This window comes from Theobroma cacao, unplaced genomic scaffold, assembly GCF_000208745.1.
Source record: "Theobroma cacao cultivar B97-61/B2 unplaced genomic scaffold, Criollo_cocoa_genome_V2, whole genome shotgun sequence".
NCBI classification, from domain to species: Eukaryota; Viridiplantae; Streptophyta; class Magnoliopsida; order Malvales; family Malvaceae; genus Theobroma; species Theobroma cacao.
The window spans coordinates 1-21,953 of record NW_017234837.1 but is presented as its reverse complement, the minus strand read 5'-3'; the positions used below and the strand labels follow the sequence as shown (position 1 = coordinate 21,953).

General features: G+C 33.5%; 1 protein-coding gene across 1 annotated transcript; it reads left to right on the top strand.

Annotated features, from left to right (window-relative positions):
- The first annotated feature begins 317 nt into the window (after nt 1-317).
- Nucleotides 318-16,581, top strand: LOC18603943. The gene is made up of 9 exons (XM_018129856.1): nt 318-479; nt 1,070-1,175; nt 1,287-1,671; nt 2,263-2,754; nt 2,850-2,999; nt 13,636-13,740; nt 14,804-14,851; nt 14,964-15,428; nt 16,289-16,581. Exons 3-9 carry the CDS (start codon nt 1,287-1,289, stop codon nt 16,579-16,581), a joined length of 1,938 nt encoding a protein of 645 aa, XP_017985345.1. The 5' UTR covers nt 318-479; nt 1,070-1,175.
- The last annotated feature ends 5,372 nt before the right edge of the window (nt 16,582-21,953 follow it).

Below are 21,953 nucleotides of genomic sequence, written 5' to 3'. Positions count from 1 at the left end.
TAAGATCAATTAATATTTGTTTACTAAAACCATTTTCAAATTGCAAATAATAAAAAAATGTTTCCCCCATAAACATTTCACTTTTAATTGCAAATTGTAATTAAAATATTATTTTAGATTTGTCTATTGTTTACTCTCACTTGAAGTTGGAGTAACGATGATCGTAATAATAAAATATTTTGAATTCGAGTATGATGATTCTGGGGGTTATTTAAAATATAAACTTTAAGCATAATTAATGAACAAATTGTACATCTACATCCTACCCCAAATATCTAACTCAATAATTATTAATTAAAATTAAAACTATAAACCCTTTTTGCTTAATTGTTGAATAGTATATGAATAAAAAATGATAAATAAATTGTCTTAAAAAAAGATTGCCTACTGGACTGTTGTCTTTTCCCTCCAAGGAGGACCACAAGTTTGCTGATCTTCTTGCGAAAGCTGGTATTGGGAGATCCACCGAGCTCATTCAGGTTTTTAATCCTTTCATGGTCGATGCTTCTTCTTCTGGTTGATGTCTATTCGGGATTTTGCGTGACTGGATTCCTTTCTTTTTATTTTTTCTCCCCTGTTGTTTCGGCTTTGTGGCTTCTTCCTTTCGATCCCTTCTTTCTCTGATGTTGTGCCTCTGTGTTTTTCTTCTTTAGGATCCTTGTTGGTCCTGCTCTGTTTTTGTGATGTAGCTTTGCCGATGCTTTCCTTAATATACCTTCTGCTGTTCAACAAAATAAACGAAATATTAAATTTTAAAAGTGATTTTTAATTTCGTTGAATTTAAGCTGAAATTTTATTTTCAAATTTGGGAAAAGCAATTTTTCGATCTTTGGTCTTATTAAAGAAAAACCACCGCATGGGGCGGACATGACTACTCTAGATGGGAAGCTGCTGAGGTCCAAGTCTTTGCAAAGTCTTTTTTAAATAGAAAATATAGAATCAGATCTTAAAGTATTAATATTATTATCAGTAGACGTATTGTACCGTTTACATCTTCACATTGCTATGCAAGAAATTGTAATCCACGCCTAATAAACCGTCTGTATCGTGGTCTACAATTCAACTCCAGAGAGCAATCATTGAGCCAAGAACAGTTATAGAGTGTTAGTTTGCAACTGCATGCTCTCCCCACCGATTAACTGAAGCACAAGACTCGTTTTGTTTATCCCTGTAAGTTGAGTATTTTAATAACTTCATTATATGAAATTCCCCACATATATACTTAATATTAGGTGCAAATTAGGTAGCTTGGGAACCAAATCTAATTTTCTTTTTTTCTTTGACAGATGGAGGCCCATAATATTTGTTCGAGCGCCATTGTTGCTCAAGTTCTTAACGGAGCATCTAATTATGAAAACTGGAAAGCTTGCGTACAAAACTATTTGTTGATTAGAGATCTGTGGGACGTTGTGGAACAAACCTCAGAACCTCCTCAACAGGAAGAAGGTGATGGGGCTGATTTCAAAGCTTGGAGAAAGAGGAATCTGAGTGCTTTGCATGCTATTCAAATTTCATGTGATCCGATCATGCTTTCTCATATTAGAAACATGACTACGGCTAAAGATGCTTGGAACACTTTAGCCCAAGTGTGCCAATTGCCTATGCCTCACCAAGCACCCCAGGTACCCCAAGATGCACAACAGATAACCGAAGATGCACCGCAGATACCAGGTCTCTCTCTCTCTCTCTCGCTCTTATTAATTGTTTAATTGTTGTTGAGCTCGAAAAAAGTACGTGGAAAAATGTCGCGTAGATTGTTGTGGTAGCTGTGATTTGAGGTTTTTCTTAGTATTGGATGTTATTGTAAAAAAAGTGTTGTTAGAGAGTTAAATTGTTTAAAAAATAAGATGATATTTAAAAGTGTTGTTGGCTTTTTATAAGTGCTTAACATATGACAAGTTTATTAAACAAATTAAATAATGATAAAAATGAATTAAATATGATATGTTAAAGTTATAATATAACAATACAATTAATTTGTTTAAAGACAATTAGTCAATGATTATATAATTTTAAATATCAGTAATATTTTAATAAATAAATTTAAATTGATTAAATGTATATATTGAATCACGTGAATTAACTTATTTAAATACATTATAATAAATCACATACAAATTATACGAATCAAGCTATATTGGACGTGAAAATCTATATTATAACTATGTTACATTTTACAAAATCTAAAATTATTCAACCTAGTACGTAATAAATTACCAATCTTTGGCATAGTATTCTATTAATAACGTTGTGTGGTGGCAGTGGCTAGACGTATTAGCCGCACTCGTATTTTGGAGCTCCTCAAGGCTATTAAGGAAAGAGGTTTGGAACCAGCTAAGAGTCTTTTGACGTCCCAAGCGCATTTAGCCACTGCTGCCATTTGCAACTCCTCTTTCACGACCTTTCATTTCACAATCTTCAAAGGTCAGTTGGATATGATTGACGAATTTCTAAGCACAATGTCAGAGGAAGACCTCAAATTGCAAGATGGTACTGGTCGCACAATTCTTCACCGTGCCTCCATTTACACTAAAAACTCCAAAATAGCCCAAAGCTTGATCAGAAAGAATGGGGAATTACTTACTGTTCAAGATTACAAAGGAGAAATTCCACTTAATTATGCATGTTGGATAGGCCATAAAGATATGACTCACTATCTATGCAACATGACTACACGAGAATTTCTACTCTCACCAGAAAACGAACGTCAGGCAGCGTTGTTCGTCAAAGACTGTATTAATAACAAATGGTTTGGTAAGAGTGACATAAGTTGTAAACACTAAAACAATTCTTTTTTTAATATATCTTGTCACGGGGTTTAATTTTTTTCAATATCATCACTTTACTAGATGTTGCTTTGGATCTACTCCGTCATCGTCCACAGTTAGCATTTGCTCAAGAGAGAAATGGAGTGAATGCTGCTTTAGCATTATCGTGTCAACCTTCTGGATTCCTTAGCAGCAGTGGGTTCTCATTTTGGCAACGCTGGACCTATTCTTGTCAGTATCACTTCTCTCTTTCTCTTTATCAAATTAGTTTCCAATCTAATGCCTTTAATAATTAAAGTAATCCTTTTGCAAATTTTATTTCATGCAAAATTTTTAAACAAATCAAAAGTTATTATTTGTTCATTTTCTTTTTCCACTGGACAATTCTAATTTTATAAAGAAGTAATTGTTGGTGCAAATGGTGTTTAGATGGAATTTAAGGAATAGATATAATTAGCTTTAAAGTGAACCTTTCAATAGACGTTATTTTTAAGACTTATTTTGCCTCTACTACTCGGTATGCAAAGGGGAATTATATGAATATCCATAAAGATATAATGAAGCCAAAGTCTAACTTCCTCTTACACTTTATGAGAATAGACCATTAGATATGCCTGAAGGTTTGCAAAGTTTTTTGACCTTATAGCTTACTTTCGGCAGCAAGTAGATTATAAGGAATTTGGACTCTTTTGGTAGTTGATGAGAATTTAAGTGTTTATGTTAATTTTTAGAACATAATATTTCTCTTACTCTTAATTTTGTTCTCTTATCTTGTTTGTTTTTTGTGTTAAAATGGTTGGTAGCAAATCCTTTATATAGACTTGCAAGTATCTCTTCTCAAAGGCACAACCCTTTCATTAAGGTATCTTTTTTCTTAAAGATTCCTTTACATTTTTGCAAGACAAAATCTTTGGGTAAATGTATTGCTTTAATAATTATTTTGTGAAATGGTAACTATTCATTTCATAAAACATAATCTTTGAGATACAAATATAAAAAAATAGCTTTTCACTTGAAGAGACAACTTTTAATTTTGAAAATATACTAACAATAACTATGGCTATTTATGTGGTGTTTTTTTTTTTGAAAAGCTAAAAAGGAATGCTTATATTCAAGACTAGAAAAGAGAGTCCTTGTACAAGCAGTCAAAAAACCGTAACATAGCAAAAAGACTTACGGTGAATCAACCATTTGACAGATCAGTAAGAATGTTTTGTCAAATTGAGGGGGGGGGACAAAAAAAAGCCCTGCACATTTGTTTTGAACTTGACCAAATCACAAATCTCTACAATTCAACATACTTCAACAAAAGCAAGAACAAAAAAAACACCAAATGCTCAAAAGAACCCTCACATATATGAGCAGTCAGTATGTACCATCAGTTAGCGACAGAATCTTATTACTATGCACTGGATTGGCTTAAGAACAAATCCACAATAAATCATGAGGCCTCGACACTCCATTTTTAGCAAGTTGATTAGTAGCTTCATTTGCTAACCGAGGCACATATCTAATCTGCCAAGACAAGACTCTTTCGAGCAACTTTGAAATTAGGATGATGTGCTGGCTATATCTCTAAGGTACCTCAAAGGGGTTTTGGATGATGCAACCACATTAGTATAATCAGATTCAAGGATTAAAGAGCAAGAATGAGACCAACTTGAAGCTACGGAAAAGACGATGGCTTCCTTAGCAATAAAGATCTTGATGGCATTGGAGTTAGCATGCCCTATATCTTTAGAGAAAATAATAAGCGAGTCCCTGTTATCATTTCTCAAAAAACTCCCAATGCTTGAGTCTCTGAGGTTGCCTCTAAAGGAGCCATCGGTGTTAACTTAAGGAAACCGGCTTGAAGCTTCTGCCATTTAGCCAGGATAGGAATTTTCTTAGCATTTTTTGGGATGATGCCTTTATTGGGGAGTTGAATTAAATCTCTAATGCATAGGTTTAGGTTAAGCCATGACGTTACACCATCATTCCACTCTAACCTTAATGAGTTCAAAAATTTGATCAACATACCATTCCTTGCCTTTGAATACCACTTCATTCCTTGAAATCTAGATTGTCCATAAGATAGCGTACCAAGCCATGACCCATATGTCTTTGTTATCCAACTGATTGCCGAACTCGCACCATGGAAAAAAACATATTTGAGGATCTCGATGGGAAACCCAATTGACATTCTAAGGCATGGCCCATAAGTGCCAAAGGTAACATGTATTTTCACATTCAAAGAAGAGATGGTTTATTGTTTCTTTTTTTTTTTTTTGCAAATAAGGCAACAAGCAGATGAGTCACTTATGATTATTTTGCTTGCAAGGCTATCCTTCACTACAATTCCTCCTTGTAGAAGTTGCCAGTAAAAGATTTCAGTTTTGTAGAGGGCAAGACCCGTCCAAATTTTCTCCTAAAGGCCGGTTTACAGCGTAATGGCTTGAAGGACATTGCGGTAGAAGGATCTCGAGTTGTATTTACCATTAGAATTACCCTTCCACACCAAGTTATCTTGAAAGTCTTTGGCTAAGATTTGACAGTCAAGAAGCTCCTTGAATTGTTGACATTGTTCACTCTTCGAACCTAAAACTTCTCACCTTAGATCAATTTGCTATTTCCATTCATTTCCATCCTAAGTACTAAAATCAACAACTCGACCTTCTTTCTTGTTGGCAAGGGCAAAAATCCTAAGGAAAAAGAATTTAAGCATGTATCCTTCAATCTATTGCATATCTTAAAAGCTCACTTTTTCACCATTACCAATTGAAATTTCGATGCCATCACAGACAAAGCTGTTGTAGTCATATGTACCATCAAGGGGTCTGGTGATGTTGTTCCATAGTCGAGAGGAATTCACACTGTTGGCAATAGTTGAGAAAAGACTATCATGGTTGTCCCCAAGCTTTCCTACCAAGACCTTCCTCCACAGGCTTTCTTGTTCATTGTTAAATCTTCAAAGCCACTTGTTTAAAAGCACCTTGCTTTTAAGAGCAATGTCAAGCAGCCCAAGTCCTCCTAAGGCCCAATAGTTGCCAATAGAGTTCCAACTAACATGGTGGAGTTTACGAACCAAATTTGGCCCTCCCCAAATAAATCTTCGTTGGATCTTGTTAATAGTGTTTTGAACTTTGACAGACATTTGAAAAAGTGATATATAAAACACAAGGAAACTATTGAGAACCAATTTAAGGAAAGTGATTTACCCTTCCATAGAAAGAGTTTTGGCTTTTTAAGAATCCAATCTGGTTTCAATCCTTTGAATAATTAGTTGCCACATATTGGTTGATCTTTGTTTCGCACCAAAAGAGAGCCCAAGATAGGTAGTTGGCAGCACACCAAGTTTGCAATTGATGCAGGCTGCCAAGCGGCTTAATAAGTTCAAAAGCCTAAAGCGAAATATTCAATTAGGTATTCTTTTATTGAAATTAAAAAATAATTAAATTTTTATTCTTCTAGTGTTTTAAGATGCACAATTTTTATATTTTTTAAATGACTAATACAAAATCAACAATCAAGATTTTTAATTCAAATAAATCAACAATCATATAAAATAAAAGTAATATAATAATATAATATAAATTAAAAATTAAAGTAAAAAAATATGTAAATATTAGAACAATAGTACATAATTGCTGAATAATTATTGCAAACCGTAAATGAGGCTCACAGCTTTATGAAGATAATAAAATAACAGACTTCTTGTGTATTTTTTTGAGAAAAATTAAAGTTAAAGGAAATAAAGAGAAAATGAGAAAAGAAGAAATCAAAAGTAGATATTATACATTGAAAAAGAAATAATTGGTTTTATATATAGGAAAAAAATAGTTGTTAGAAATCATTAAATATGTTGATTGGAAATAGGAGAAATAAGTGAGAAAAAAATAATTGTTGGAGATGATTAAATACATATAACCGTTAGTTGATTGGAAATAAGATGAATAGTTGAGAATTAATAGCATTGTAGGAATTGAAATGTGATAAAAAATTGAGATTTATTAGATATAATTAAGGAAGTGAGAAAACAAGTAATTTTATTAATATATTTTTTATTTTCATAATTTTTNGAATTGAAAAGTAATAAAAAATTTAAATTTATTAGACACATAATTAAGAAAGTGAGAAAACAAGTAATTTTATTAATTATTTTTTATTTTCATATTTTTAAATTTTTATATACTTTTAATGTAATAAATTATATTATAAAATTATAAAACCTCTCCAAATTGGGGCCTAAAGTCCTTGCTTGAGTGGCTTTACCCAAGGGCTGGCCCTATAGGCTGCCTACTCTTCAACAATATTTTGCTCAATGCCAACCCCATAAAGGTGACTTTTCAAGAAGCTTATATTCAGCCCCAATATCACTTGAAAACACCTTAGAACCCTTTTAATATTAAGAAAAGAATTGAGGTAAGGTTCAAATAAGATTACTGTTTTGTCTATGTACTGGAGATGAAAAGCATGAATTCTGGTTCGACCAACAACAATACCTTTAATCCGCTAATTGTTGACAGCTTTATGCATCATAGAGCTAAAAACTTCCACAACCAAGTTAAACAACATAGGGGACAATGGACATCCTTGTCTTAAACCTGTACCCATTTTAATTTCCTTGGTAGGGGTTCTATTGAAAAGAACCAAGACTGTGGTAGTGGAGATACATGACATTATGCACCTACGCCATTTGAACCTGAACCCCATATTTTCCATGATAGAATCAACAAATTCCTAAGCGACACTAATAAATGCCTTTTCGAAGTCAACCTTGAAGAAGAGACCTCCAACTTTACTTCTTCTTTTTTTTTATTTTTATCTTATCCAACATTTCATTTGTAATGATGGAACAATGAAGAAGCTATCTTCCACTGATGAAGGCAAATTGGTTAATTCCAACAACCTCGTAAATAACATTGTGCAACCTTAAAGTAAGGGTCTTGGCAATGATATTGTAGAGACAACCTACAAGGCTAATAGGTCAAAAGTCATTAAAGGTTTTAGGATTTTCCTTTTTAGGCACCATGACAACAAAGGAAACATTAATAAACCTTGCAATAATCTCATTAAAATATAAGTCCTAAACCAAGTTTAAAATTTCTTCCTTTATAAATCCGTACTAACTTTTGATACAAAAGTTAAATCCATCCGGCCTTAGAACAAAAGTTAAATCCATCCGGCCTTAGGGCCTTACTACCCTCAAAGCTAGCAATGGCTTCCTATATTTCTTGCTTAGTGAACTTCCTCTCATGAGATTCCGTAGATTCCATTTTGAGTCTCATGATATCACGATTAAGGGCTTTAGGTCTATGCACTCCCTTGTGTTCATAAAGCTTACCAAAGTGTCGTTCAATCTCTTTTTTGATGAGCTTCAAATTAGTGATTAAGAGGCCTTGATGTAGGATTTTGGTTATTCGGTTGGCTCTTTTTCTAATTGAGGCGATATTGTGGAAATAACACATATTACGGTCTCTTTCAAAAAACCATTTGATTTTTGCTTTTTGCTGCCATGTGCGTTCCTCTATTCTGTATAGTTGCCATAATTTTTTTTTTTTTGGCTAAGTTTTGGCTTTTTTCAGCATTAATCCGTTTAGTTTGCATATTTTATAAAATTGATGAATATCTAACTCTAGAATGTGAATTTTGTCACTTAAATTGCCAATGGTGTCATGTTGCCATGTTCTGATATTCTACTTAGTGCTTCTTAAGCGATGTCAAAAACGGTTAAGCCTACTGAATTTAGCATTATTTTTGAAATCACACCAAGTAAAGTTACCACTAGATAAGGGAAGATTGAAAAGACCTGACTCTTTTATGAAGTCTCTAAATTTAGACATTCAGCTATCCACATACTTGCACCCGGTTCTTTCCTCAGTAGATTTGACGACGTCGAAGTCACCTCCCATGCACCAAATAATGTCTAAACTGCTGATTAGCTCTAATATCTATTCCCATAAATTTAATAGAGTTATGTAGTTTTCTTATGGATACCAATCAATAGGTCAATAGAAAGAAATATATGAATTATTATGTGAATAAATTTTATACTAAAAGAAAACAAAATTAAAAAGAAAACTATAGGTTTCAACTAACTAAATGAATAAGTTAAAGAAAGAAAAATAAAGAAGTGTAAAAATTTGGATTAGAAAGTGTTAAGTTTTATTAATTAACATATATATATATAATTATATATATATATATTATATATATGTACACAACAATGTAAAACTAACTGATAAAACTAAGTATCTAGATAAAACTAAGATGATAAGTATAGAAATTAGATTATAATAATAGATAACGTCTAGTATTATCTTTAATAACACCCCTCTTCAAGCTGATGACAATCTTGACATGAGTCGAAGCTTGGCACAATGCTTTTCAAATAGAGATTTGCCCAGCGATTTAGTAATGATATCGATTATTTGATCAGCATTGGAAATAAATCGAATAGCCAATTTACCTTAAGCTACCAATTCCCTCACAAAATGGTAATCTAATTCAACATGTTTTGTGCAAGAATGGAAAACAAGATTGGTAGTAAGATAAATAGCACCAATGTTATCACACTATATGGTAGAAAGTGAAGAGGAATGAAAACCTAATTCTCCTAGCAGGGAATGAAGCTAAGCTAACTCAGCAGCGACATTTGCCATGGCTTTTTATTCACTCTTTATGGATGATGAAGCTATTGTCGGTTGTTTCTTGGCAGTACAAGAAATCAGATTGACTCCCAAATAAATTGCATAACCATTAGTTGAACGTCGATCATCAAGACACCCTTCTCAATCACTATTCAGTGAAGCATTGGAGTAAAAGAGAAGAATTATTCGCCAAGAACAACCCATAATCACTAGTATGCTTAAGATAATCCAATAAACATTCTACAACTTTTTAATGAGTAGTAGTAGGACAATGCATGAATTGACAACAGAGCTTGTTGACGGAGAAAACAACATCTGACCTTGTGAGGGTAATGTATTGAAGGGCCCCAACAATTTTTCTATACAATTTAGCATCCTCAAAATGCTCACCCAAGGGTTTTTACAAAGGAGGATTAGCAGCCATAGGCGTATAACAAGATTTGCTTGCTACTATATTTGTTTAGGAAAGTAAGTCTCTAGCATATTTTTGTTGAGACAAAAGCATACAATTTGGTAAGTAAGTAATTTTAACACCAAGAAAATAATGTAGAGAGCCCATGTCAAGAACAAGGAATCCTTGATGTAAGTCTTTGATAAAAGAATGAATCATATTCGGATGAGTACCTGTGACAAGGATGCCATCAACATAAACAAGAAAAATAGCTTAGGATTGCCATGTAGCTTAATGAATAAAAAGGTGTCGACCTTAGATGGAATAAAGCCATGTTGAATGAGATAATTGTGAAGCTTGTGAAACCAAGCTCTTGGGGCGTGCTTTAAAACTATGCAATGACTTTTACAGTTTACAAACATAATCAAGATGTTCACTATCAATATGGCTAACCGGTTGCTTCATAAAGATTTCATGATTAATATAACCATGTAGAAATGCATTAAATATATCCAACTGCTTAATAGACCAACCACAAAAAACGATCAATGCTAGCACAGTTCGAATAGTTGTGCTTTTAATAACAAGACTAAAAGTTTCAGCGTAATCTATTCCATCTTGTTGTGAGTAGCCCTTAGCAACGAGACGTGCTTTACAGCGATCAACATTGTCATCTAATTTCTTTTTAATCTAGAATACCCATCAATTGTCAATGACATTTTGATGTTGCGAACGAGGAACCAAAGTCCATGTGTTATTAGTAAAGAGTGCAATAATCTCATCAGACATGGCATTTCTCCATTCGACATATGGTTTGGCTTGGAAAATGTGTAAGGTTCTTGATGAAGAAAGTTTGGTTTAGAGGAAGGCAATAGGGCTGTATGAGCATGTCATTGTCTTTGGAAAGTAGAAGGACGTTATTTCATTGTATGCGTGCGAGGTGGTGAGAAAGGACAAGAATCGGTTTTGTAGTTGAAGTTATTGGAAACAAGATCTTATGTTACATCAACAACTAAATCAAGACTAGGTAAAGATTAAAGATTAGCAAGAGAGAATAAAAGAGATCGAGAAATTGTAAGAGATAAAAAGGAGGTAGGATTAGAATTTACTAAAGAAGGCATGGATGAGGATGAGGTGTTTAGGCATATTTGGGTAAGTAGAGGTTGACTATGACATAACGAGATAGGTAAGGTGATAGGGATAAAAGATAAGGATAGAGTAGAAGAATTAAAAACATTACTTGAAGGCTTGCATGCGATTGAGTGGCTATCTTTATACCCACAAAGAGAAAGCCATTGATGTGAGGACTAAGACATAGAAACAAGTTGAGTGTATTTGTGAAAGGGAAATTCTTTGTCCAAGAATTTGACGTGTCAAGCTAAGTGTACGCAACCTGTGTCCAATTAAAGACAACAACGTGCATAATGAAAGGGAGAATCACTTAAATAAACGCACAATTTTTGCGAAAAACAAATTTATGTTTATTGTATAGGTGCAATAAAGAAAAGAGAGCACAGGCAAAGGGTTTGAAAATGAAATGATCTGGATTTTTATTACACAACAAGGAGAAAGGACTTTTATGTAGAGTAATAGGAGATGGTAAGGTATTAATCAAAACAATGGCCATATCAAAAGGAAAATTCCAATATTTTAAAAGGACTTTAGCATGAGCAAGTAAAATAAGGCTAGTGTCAACAAGATGACAAATTTTGTGCTCAACAATACCATTTTGTTCATGTGTGTATGGACAGGCAATGCGATGAACGATACCGATTTGTTGAAATACTTATTTAATTTATAATATTCAACCCCCCAATTTGAATGAAAAGCTTTAATTTTAATATTGAATTTCCATTCCACAAAGTTATGAAAATTAAGAAAAATGGAATAGACCTCACTTTTATTCTTTAAAAAGTACACCTAAATGTATCTAGTGAAATCATCAATAAATAAAATGACATATCTATGTCTTAAACTTGACAGCATTGGAGTCAGGCCCCAAACATTGGAATGAATAACATCAAATGGAGCTTGACTCCTATGATCAACAGAAGCCAAAGCAAATGAGCTAATTTACTTAACAAACATGAAGAACAAGGAGACACTAGTGAAGATTTCAAACAAGGCAAATTAAAATCTCTAACTACTTGAGAAACTGTACGAAGGTGAGGATGGCAAAGTCGAGCATGTTAATTTGTAAAACACAACCGTTCACTAACCAAGGCTTCCTTCTTTATTTGCAAAGAACGAAAAACATAAATTCCATCTTCACTCGGTCCATGAAATAAAACCTTCCTAGTGTCTTGATCCTTAATAAGAAAAGTGTTAGGCAAGGATTCAAAGAAACAAGAATTGTCATTAGCAAATTTTTGAATAGATAAGAGATTCTTGGTAATTTGTGGGACATTTAAAATACTTCAAGGTTTAAATTGCCATGGGAATAAGTAGGAAATGCAGTGCCAGTATAAAAAATATGCAAACCTTGGCCATTACCCACATGAAGTTGATCACCACCTTTGTAGTCATTGGTAATTGTGAGATCAAAGAGATCTAGAGTAGTATGATAATTTACCGCAGTGTCTGCAAACCAAGGTGTAAATAAACTAGCATGGGTGTAATATGCAGATGGATGGGGTGAATAAGGAATAAATGAAGAAGATGGAGACAAGCCATAAAAGACATGATTAGCTCGTGGATTAGAAAACTATCGTGGAGCATAACGCTTTCTGCATTTATCAACCATGTGATTCTTGAGTCCACAAATCTCACAAGGGCTCTATGGGTGACGTGAATAGGAGATAGAGGATTTTTGGATTGGAAGATAATGGCATAGAAGTGCAGGAAGGAGAGGGGTAGAATTGTTGGAAGAGGTAGTAGATTTGAGAATAATGTTAGCAATTGGTTGTTCATGAGTGCCTTTAAGAAGAATTTCGTGAGCAACTAATTAACCATGCAACTCATGAAAAGGGACAGGATTAGGCCGAAGATTAAGGGCAGTAAATAATGGTATTAAATTCAGCAGAGGTCATTTTTTACCCAGCAACACTTAATTTATCAGTAAATATTTGGCCCATTGTAGATATTTAGAGATAGAAAAATCATTTTTCTTGAATTCCTGAAGTTCAATGTGAAGCTGAAGTTGAAAATTTTTAGAAAAATCCCAAAAGCATTGGCAATAAGGTGCCAAACAGTGAAACAAGAAGGTAACCTAATCAGATAGGGAAAGATTTCTTCAATTAAAGATGATAACAGCTAAGAAAGAAACATATAGTCTTTTGAAACCAAGATTGATATTCGGGATTGGTAATTTGTTCTTGGGGTAGGGTGGGAGAAAGAATAATCTTGGCTGGTTCAAGAGAGGTTCCATCAATAAGGCCATTAAGATTTTAATAGTTTAAGAAAGGCAAAAGTTGTGTTTTCCAAGCTAGGTAGTTTTTGGTAGTGAGTTTTACAGAAAAGGTGTGATGAGCAGCTGTAGGAGTAAAAAGGGGAGAAGTGGAGGTTTGAGGAATAATACTCATGGTGATAAAGGTCTGACACCATGTGGAGATTTTGATTTGTAATTGTTAAGTTTTATTGATTGGCAAGAGTATATATATATACAATAATGTAAAACTAACTGATAAAACTAAGTGTCTAGATAAAGCTAATATGATAGGAATAGAAATTAAATTACAATAATAGATAATGTCTAGTATTATCCTTAACAAGAAGAACTAAACACAAGAAAGAAAGAAAATGTAAAAAACGTTTAAAGAATAAATGAGTTTGCACGTAAAAAAAAATTGTGGTGTATGTATAATACATCATAATATAATTTAACGATAATGACATATTGTTGTCGTAGGTTTAAAGGTAAAACAACCCAAAGCTTGGTTTAGTGAACACGATGTTCGGATAAATACTTATGAACTACAAGATCAAAAGGAAATGAAAAACTTCACAACGCAAGGTATGTTCTACTTCATGACTTGAACTACAAGGAATGAATTGGTTTTCTAATAATAAAGAAATTCTTTCTAGTTTAGAAGGTTTTTTTCGTGTGTGTCTGTGTGTAATTAAACTTACTTGACTAACCATAAAAAAAGCTTTAAGTTTAATTTTACAAAAAAAAAAATTCTGTGTTTGATTGGTGAAAAATTCAAAAAAAAAAGTTTCAAATAAAAAGGAAATCACATATAATAGTAATATACGAGTGAATTTTTGCCTCAGCTTATGGAAGAGTTTTTCTACTACAAAAGTACAAGTGTTTAATTCTCAAAATTTTAAAATTTTTAGCTTATGCGAGAAGTCTATTTGACCTTTTAGACAAAGTTGCCGATCATATTATTTTCAAAAAGTGCTAATGAGTAGTAAAAAGTATTTAATAAGACTTCTTTATATTCTAACTTTATTTTTCATAATTTATAAAATTATAGGAAGAATTATATTTTTTTATATTCATCTTTTTCGTTTGGTTCAATTTTTTCTCTTAAATTAATTCATTTTATTATTTTTAATTAATAAAAAATTATTTTATTTATTTATAACATGCATTCTAAAATTTATAATTTTGTTGAATACAATTGAACCTCTTATTTTTTATTTATAAAAATAAATTAGAATATTATTAAATAGTTTTTTACACTCTATAGTACTTCTGCATTAAGTTTACCTAAAGCTATTTAATTTCTCTTCACAGTACTTTTTAAAACAATTCTACTCAAACCGCACTTTTTATACAAGCTCTAAGTAAGAATGCTCTAAGATATGTTTTTCTTAATTATAATTAATTTTGCTCTAAGTGTTGTTTTCTCAATCAGACATCTTAACATTAAAATTTTAACTTGAAGATCTCATATTCAAATCTTAGGACGACAAGAGATCTTAGGTATAACAAAATGTTTTCTTAATCAGAAATTGGAATCTCAAATTTATATTTTTTTCATTTTTCCTTGGCTTAAATCTCAAATTGCTCAGACTTGATATTCTTTACATTGGCCTGTCTAAGTCAGAGAATTGGTTGAATTGTGCAGTTGCAGGGCAATTACTTGGGTTGGGGTCAAATCTCTTAAAATTCTTTGGTATGTTACTTGATCACTTTTGTTTATTCCCTTTATATATTTTTCAACTCTTGTTTTGGCAGCCATTTCTTCTATTATAGTAATTGGTTAAAACTTATATTTATTTATGTAGGAATCAAGCAAATATATGATTTAAAGCTGGCCCATGTCTATGCCCATGAGCTTCTGCTTTTGATGTCTAAGACAATAGCTACGTTTGAGATGGAACAATGTTATCAAGGATTAGTGATTCCAGCAATTATCAACGCTGCTCAACGGGGGATGATGGAGTTTATTGTTGAAATCATCAAACATAATCTAGATTTATTGATTATTAGTGACGTGGACGATAGAAGCATATTCCACATTGCAATTGCACATAGACAAGAAAAAGTTTTTAGCCTCATATATGGGCTTGATACTATAAAGTATATTTTTCTTTCTTTCACTGATGTGAACAACAATAATATGTTACATTTGGTAGGGAAACTATCACCCCAATCTCAGCTTAAGCTTCAACAAATCTCAGGAGCAGCTCTGCAAATGCAAAGAGAACTACAATGGTTCAAGGTCAGCATCTCTCTCTTTTTTATCAAAGGCATATAAAGGTTTCATTGATAGTGAAACTTCACAAAAAATTACCCTTTTATCTTTCAATTTTTCCACATTTAACACATAGCTCAACGGCCAATAAGATATCACTTTTTTTTTAAACATACTCAACACATCAATAACATAGGCATTTGTTGAACATTTTGAATGAAATATGGAAAATTGAGAGAATACACAAAAGGTGAAGAAGAACAAGGAAGAAATTAGTCGAGAGGAAGGAGAGAGAAGAATTCTTTTCCACCAAAACGGGGCATCAAGGTTGCATTTCATTTAGCTTAGAAATAACAAATATATAGATGGTTTGATGAAAGAGAAAAATAAATGAAATAACAAACCATATAAAGCCATCTAGCATTCTAAGGATTGAGGTGTGCTAGGATCGGTGTAAGATTCCCTGTCATAAGGACTCAAAACAACTACCCAAACGGTATAGTTTTAACAAGAAAAAAAAAGTATATTCCAATCCTCAACAAACATAGAGGTAAACAATAAAACACAATAAAAAAGACTAAATGTTATAGTGACTACATATCAAACGACAAGAGCAAGAACACTAAACAGTAGCTTCCTAAGACCTTCTTCTTCCTTTCAAATTTCTTAGTTTCTTGTAAAATCACCATTAAAGCTTTCACTGTAACAGCTTGGTTGCAAGGCAAAGACCATAATTATTCAACGCACCTCCTTGGTGTTTGAACTACAAATCCTCAATTCAATTCTTAGAAACATGATTGATCCTTACTCAAGCCTTTTGTGAAAATATTTCCAAGTTGAATACTGGTATTTCAATGCTAAACATTGTAGATGCCCAATTCTGGTTAACTATTACTTTTAAAGAACTGTTTATAGGAAAATTACATCAGGGATGTTCCAAACGCAGAAGTGCCCCAAGGTGTTCCAAGCGTGGAAGCACCCAAGGGTGTTCCAAGCGTGGAAGCGCGGAAGCACCCAAGGGTATTCCAAGCGTGGAAGTGCCTAAGGGTGTTCCAAGCGTGGAAGTGCCTAAGGGTGTTCCAAGCGTGGAAGCGCCTAAGGGTGTTCTAAGCATGGAAACGCACAAGGGTGTTCCAAGCGCGGAAGCGCCCAAGGGTGTTCCAAGCATGAAAACTCCAAGGGGTGTTCCAGGTGCAAAAGTACTCTAAGAGCAAGTATGGAACAGCTGTTTGTACGATGAGGTAAAAGCAAAGAACAAGTGGTAGGGTTCATGAGTTACCTTCACATTTGGGATGTTCTAGAGAGTTTGGCTTGGTGGCTCATATATGAAGATAATTAAGAGGAATTCCTTTTAACCTTTCCTTGAAGTACATGTGCTTCACCATTTTTTCTTCTTTACTCCTTAAAAATACACGTGGCTCACTATCAAGTGTTGCTATTCCATTACTCAAAACTTACACCAACTACTCAACTACATTGTCATTCTTTTAATATCCCATAAAACGTTCTTCCATCTACTCTTCCATGATAAGCACGTTCTCTCATGATTAAACGTGCTCTCCTAACTACTCATAAGAAAGTGCTCCCATTAAGTATAAATAGAAAGTTGGGAGGTAAGGAGAAAGGATTAGATACCTAGCAAAGATTACTCTGAAAGGTCTCTCTAGATTCCTCCAAGCATTCTTTCTCTTAAGCCTTTCCCAATCGCCATTGTCTGTTGCCTCTTCCACCTTTTCTCATCCCTCACCACCTGCCACCCAAAGCACTTACGCTTCAAGGACTGCTTCATTCTTCCTCTCTGTCGCCTCTAACGAATCCTGATTCACTCATTGCAACACATCATCTCTCTCTCTAACTAAAAGAACCCTTTACAAACATCAACTTCTTCATCTTTTATAGCTTCTCGAATAACATAGACCTTCACCTTGATATGTTTTGTTTTGCCATATTGGATTAGATTCTTGGCAATTGAGATAGCAGATTTGTTATCAATATACAACAAAATACCTTTCTTAAAGCTATAACCCAAATCATAGAAGACTTTCCTCGACCAAATCACATGATTTAAAGTTGTTGCAACTGCTGTATATTCTGCTTTAGTTGATGACTGAGCTTCCACCTCCTAATTTTTTGAATTCCAATTGAATAACACTTCCCAAGGAGAAATAATACCTTGTAGTACTTTTGGATTCATCAGTACTTCCAGGCTAGTCACTGTCACAAAAGCCTACCAGTTCATTACTAGACTTTTTCTTAAACTTCAAACCATAGTCAAATGTTTCCTTAATATACCTCAATACTCTCTTTGTTGCTGAGTAATGAGTCTGAGAATGTTACTGCAAAAACCTGGATAATAGGCTTGTTGAATACATAATATCAAGTCTAGATGTTGTCAAATAAAGTAAGCTTTTTATAATACTTTTGTAAACAGAATTCACAGCACTTGGGGAACCATCACCCTTAGATAACTTGCAATTTGTAGGTAAAGGAGTATCAACAAGCTTACACTCTTCCATTTGAAACCTTTTTAACAATTCTTTAGCATATTTACTCTGATGTATACAAATAAAATCAAGAGTTTGTAGAAATTACAATCCAAGGAAATAACTCATCTCTCCTAAGTCAGACATCTCAAATTCACTCATCAGTTTAGCTTTAAATTCCTTCAACAATGACTCACTCAAACTAGTGATGAGCAAGTTATCCACATATAGAGAAATAATAAGCCTGTGAGATTCTACAAAGTTACTTACATATAGTGTGTGCTCATTTGCACTTTTTTGGAACCTTGAGATGTCAAGTAGGTGTCAATCCTCCCATATCAGGCTCTAGGGGCCTATTTCAAGCCATATAAGGCCTTCACCAACTTACAAACTTTACCTTCAGTTCCAAGAAAAACGAAGCCCTCTGGTTGCTGCATATAGATATCCTTTGTAAGAAATCCATTCAAAAATGCAGACTTAACATCTAAATGCCAAATTTTCAATCCTTCCTTAGCAACCAGAGCAGTGAATAACCTTATGGTGTCATGCCTTGCCACTAGTGCAAAAGTCTCATAATAGTCCACCCCTTATATCTATGCATATCTATTAACCTTGCCTTGAATCTGTTGATTGTGCCATTTGCATTTAGTTTGACCTTGTAAATCCATTTGACGCCAATGATGTGTTAATCCAACAGGTTTATATACTAAAATCCATGTACCATTGTTCAAAATCATTTGTATTTCTTTATCCATTGCTTTCAACCATCTATCATCCTTAGCAGCTTTAGAATAGGTGGTTGGCTCACACACTGCCACATTACACCTGATTACACTTGACATAAATGTCTTGTAGTGATCCAATGCTTCTCATTGCATGACTCATGTCACTTTCTGGATCATCTTCATTGACAGTTTCTTCATTAACCAATCTTATATTTTCACATTGTTCAATAGTCAGCTTCTCCCAATTCCTCCTAACGTTCATATCAAACTTAACATCTCTACTAATGATGATCTTCTTAGAGTCAACACTATACATTTTGTATTCCTTTGACTTTTCACTATAGCCAACATGGATACCTATCTGACTCTTTTCATCTAGTTTTGTTCTTTTTTCATCAGGGATTGTGACATAACCAACACAACCAAATATTCTCAAGTGAGACACAGATGGATTATGACCAAACCACCATTCATAAGAAGTTTTGTCTACAAGTGCCCTTGTCAGATTCAGGTTCAACAAATAGTTTGTTGTATTTATAGCTTCCACCCAAAATGACTTAGGTAATCCTTTTTGAGATAGTAGACACTTAGTTATCTTCATGAGAGTATTGTTCTTTCTCTTATATACTCCATTTTGCTGTGGATTATATGTCACAGTCAGCTGATGACTTATGCCAAGTTGAGATAAAAATCTTTCAAATTCTATAGAAGTGAACTCCTTACCATTATCACTTTTGAGAATTTTGATACGTGAGCTTGCTTGATTCTCCATTAGATTTCTGAACTTAAGAAAGTTCTTCAGAGCTTCAGACTTAACCTTTAAGAAAAAAAACTACTAATACCTTAATGCATCATCAATAAAGATGAGATAATAACTGTTCCCTTCATGTGACATAGTCTTCATTGGGCTTCCCAAGTTAGTATGGATCAACTATAGTTTTTCTATAGCTTTCCATCTCTTTTCTTTGGGAAATGAAAGTTTACTTTACTTGCTTAAGTGACATATCCTACAGACAAGGTCAAGCTTCTCAATCTTAGACAAACCTTCAACAATATCTTGTGAATTCATTCTTTGCAGTGACTCATAGTTGACATGTCCCATTCGTTTGTGCCACATTTCAGAATCAGTAACAGTACTGTAAAAGGCTTCATGCTCAGTGGTACTCCAATCAATAGAATAACACTTGTACTTCATCTCTATAGTTAAGACTTTATCTCCATTTAGATCAAATATAGTACAATATATGTTCTTGAATAGGAGAACATAATGACTCTCAGTGAGCTAACCAACACTCAGGAGTTTTTGATTAGCTTTTGGTACAAAGTACACATCAGAGATGTATTTGTTGCCTATTTGAGTTTCAACTACAACAGTCCCTATCCCAAGGATTTTCAAAAAAGTACCATCACCAATCTCAACTCTTGATTTGTAACTCCTGTTGAGTGTGGTGAATTTGCTTTCATCACTTCTCAAATGATTAGCAAGCACTATCAATCAACCATTCCTTTCTTTGGATTGGTTTTCCAATTTCTCTAACCATAAACAAAACTTCATTGGAAGCTTCAACTTCTTCATCAATAGTTGCTTTCTCATCAGAAGCTGCAACCTTATTCTTACATAACTTTTCCACATGGCCAAGTTGATTTCATGACATGCATTTCACATGAGGTCTATACCAGTAAAATTTTACAGAATGAGTATTCTTTTTACAATGAGTATAAGGAGGATCCTTGGTTTTTTGCTTCCCTAACTTATCACCACCAATTTTCTTCCTTTTATCCTTTTTTTTTTTTCAGAAATAGTTCTTCTAGTACTATTACTTCTAACTTTCAAGTTCTTAGTTTTAGCCACTAAAGCACTATTAACCAAGTTTTTTTTTCCTAAAGGCCCTTCTCTGTTATAATCCCTCTAGTGCATTCACTAGCTCTTTCAAGGTGAGTTGTGCAATATCTTTTGAGTCTTCCAATGAAGAAATTTTGGACTTATATTTCTTAGGAAGGCTAACCAACATTTTGTTCACTAATCTTTTCTCAAGTATTACCTCTCTAACAGTCTAAGTTGACTAACAAGTCTCATTAATTTTTTAAAAAGTCCCTAATTATTTCATCATCTTTTGTTCTCAAAATTTCAAATTGTCTAGATAGATTTAAAGTTTATATCTGGCTAGTACATTCACTCTTATAAAACTTATCCTTCAGCTGATCACAAACCTCTTTAAGATTTTCTAAATGCATGATCCTAGCAAAAATTACATTAGAGACAGCAAATTGCAAGCAAGACAGAGCTTTATACCTCTTAGCAATGTCTTCTTCATGTTGCTTGAGTTGAGCTATGGTGGGGTTGGCATGCCTCGGTATTGGCTCAGTCCTAGTTTCCACTGTATCTCAAAGATTGAAGGCCTTAATTTAGGACTTTATCTTCATCGCTCAAAAAACATAGCTATCTTTGTTGAACACTGGAGAAGTAGATGTGCTAAAACTAGTTGTTGCCATGAAAGAAAAATAAGAACACACTACAAGATAAATAATGATCCAAGGATAAATGAAGAAACAAAAACAAAACAGTCCCTCAAGGTCCCTTAAGGTGCTCTGATACCATGTTGAACATTTTGAATGAAATCTAGAAAACTAAAAGAATACACAGAAAGTGAAAAAGAACAGGGAAAAAATTAGTCAAGAGGAAGGAGAGAGAAAAATTATTTTCCACCAAAATGGGCAATCAAGGTTGAATTTCATTTAGCTTAGAAAAAACAAATATATGGATGGTTTGATGAAAGAGAAAAATAAATGTAATAACAAACTAGATAAAACCATATAGCATTCCAAGGATTGAGGTGTGCAGGGATCTGTGTAAGATTCCCTAGCACATGGACTCACAACAACTACCCAAACGATGTAGTGTTAACAAGAAAAAAATATATTCCAATTCCCAACAAACATAGAGGTAAACAGTAAAACACAATAAAAAAGACTAAATGGTAAAGTGACTAAATATGAAATGGCAAGAGCAAGAACACTAAACGGCAACTTCACAAGACCTTAGTCTTCTTTTCAAATTTCTTAGCTTCTCGCAAAATCACCGTTAAAGATTTCACTGTAACAGCTTGGTTGTAGGGCAAAGACCATAATTATTAAAAGACATTTCACATAACTTGAAAAACTTGTTCCCGTGCGATTTCTTTGTATAAAACATATATACATACACTTATGCCTACTTCAATTGATAAAACCACATCAAAATATTTCCTAGGCATAATTTCTTCAAACACCATTTTCATGCATTTCTAAAAGACCATTTAAATGTAAGTCCATTTACTTTTTAAGCCACCACCACAATTCAAGGCCACCTAACCAAACTCCTCTGGTTATCAA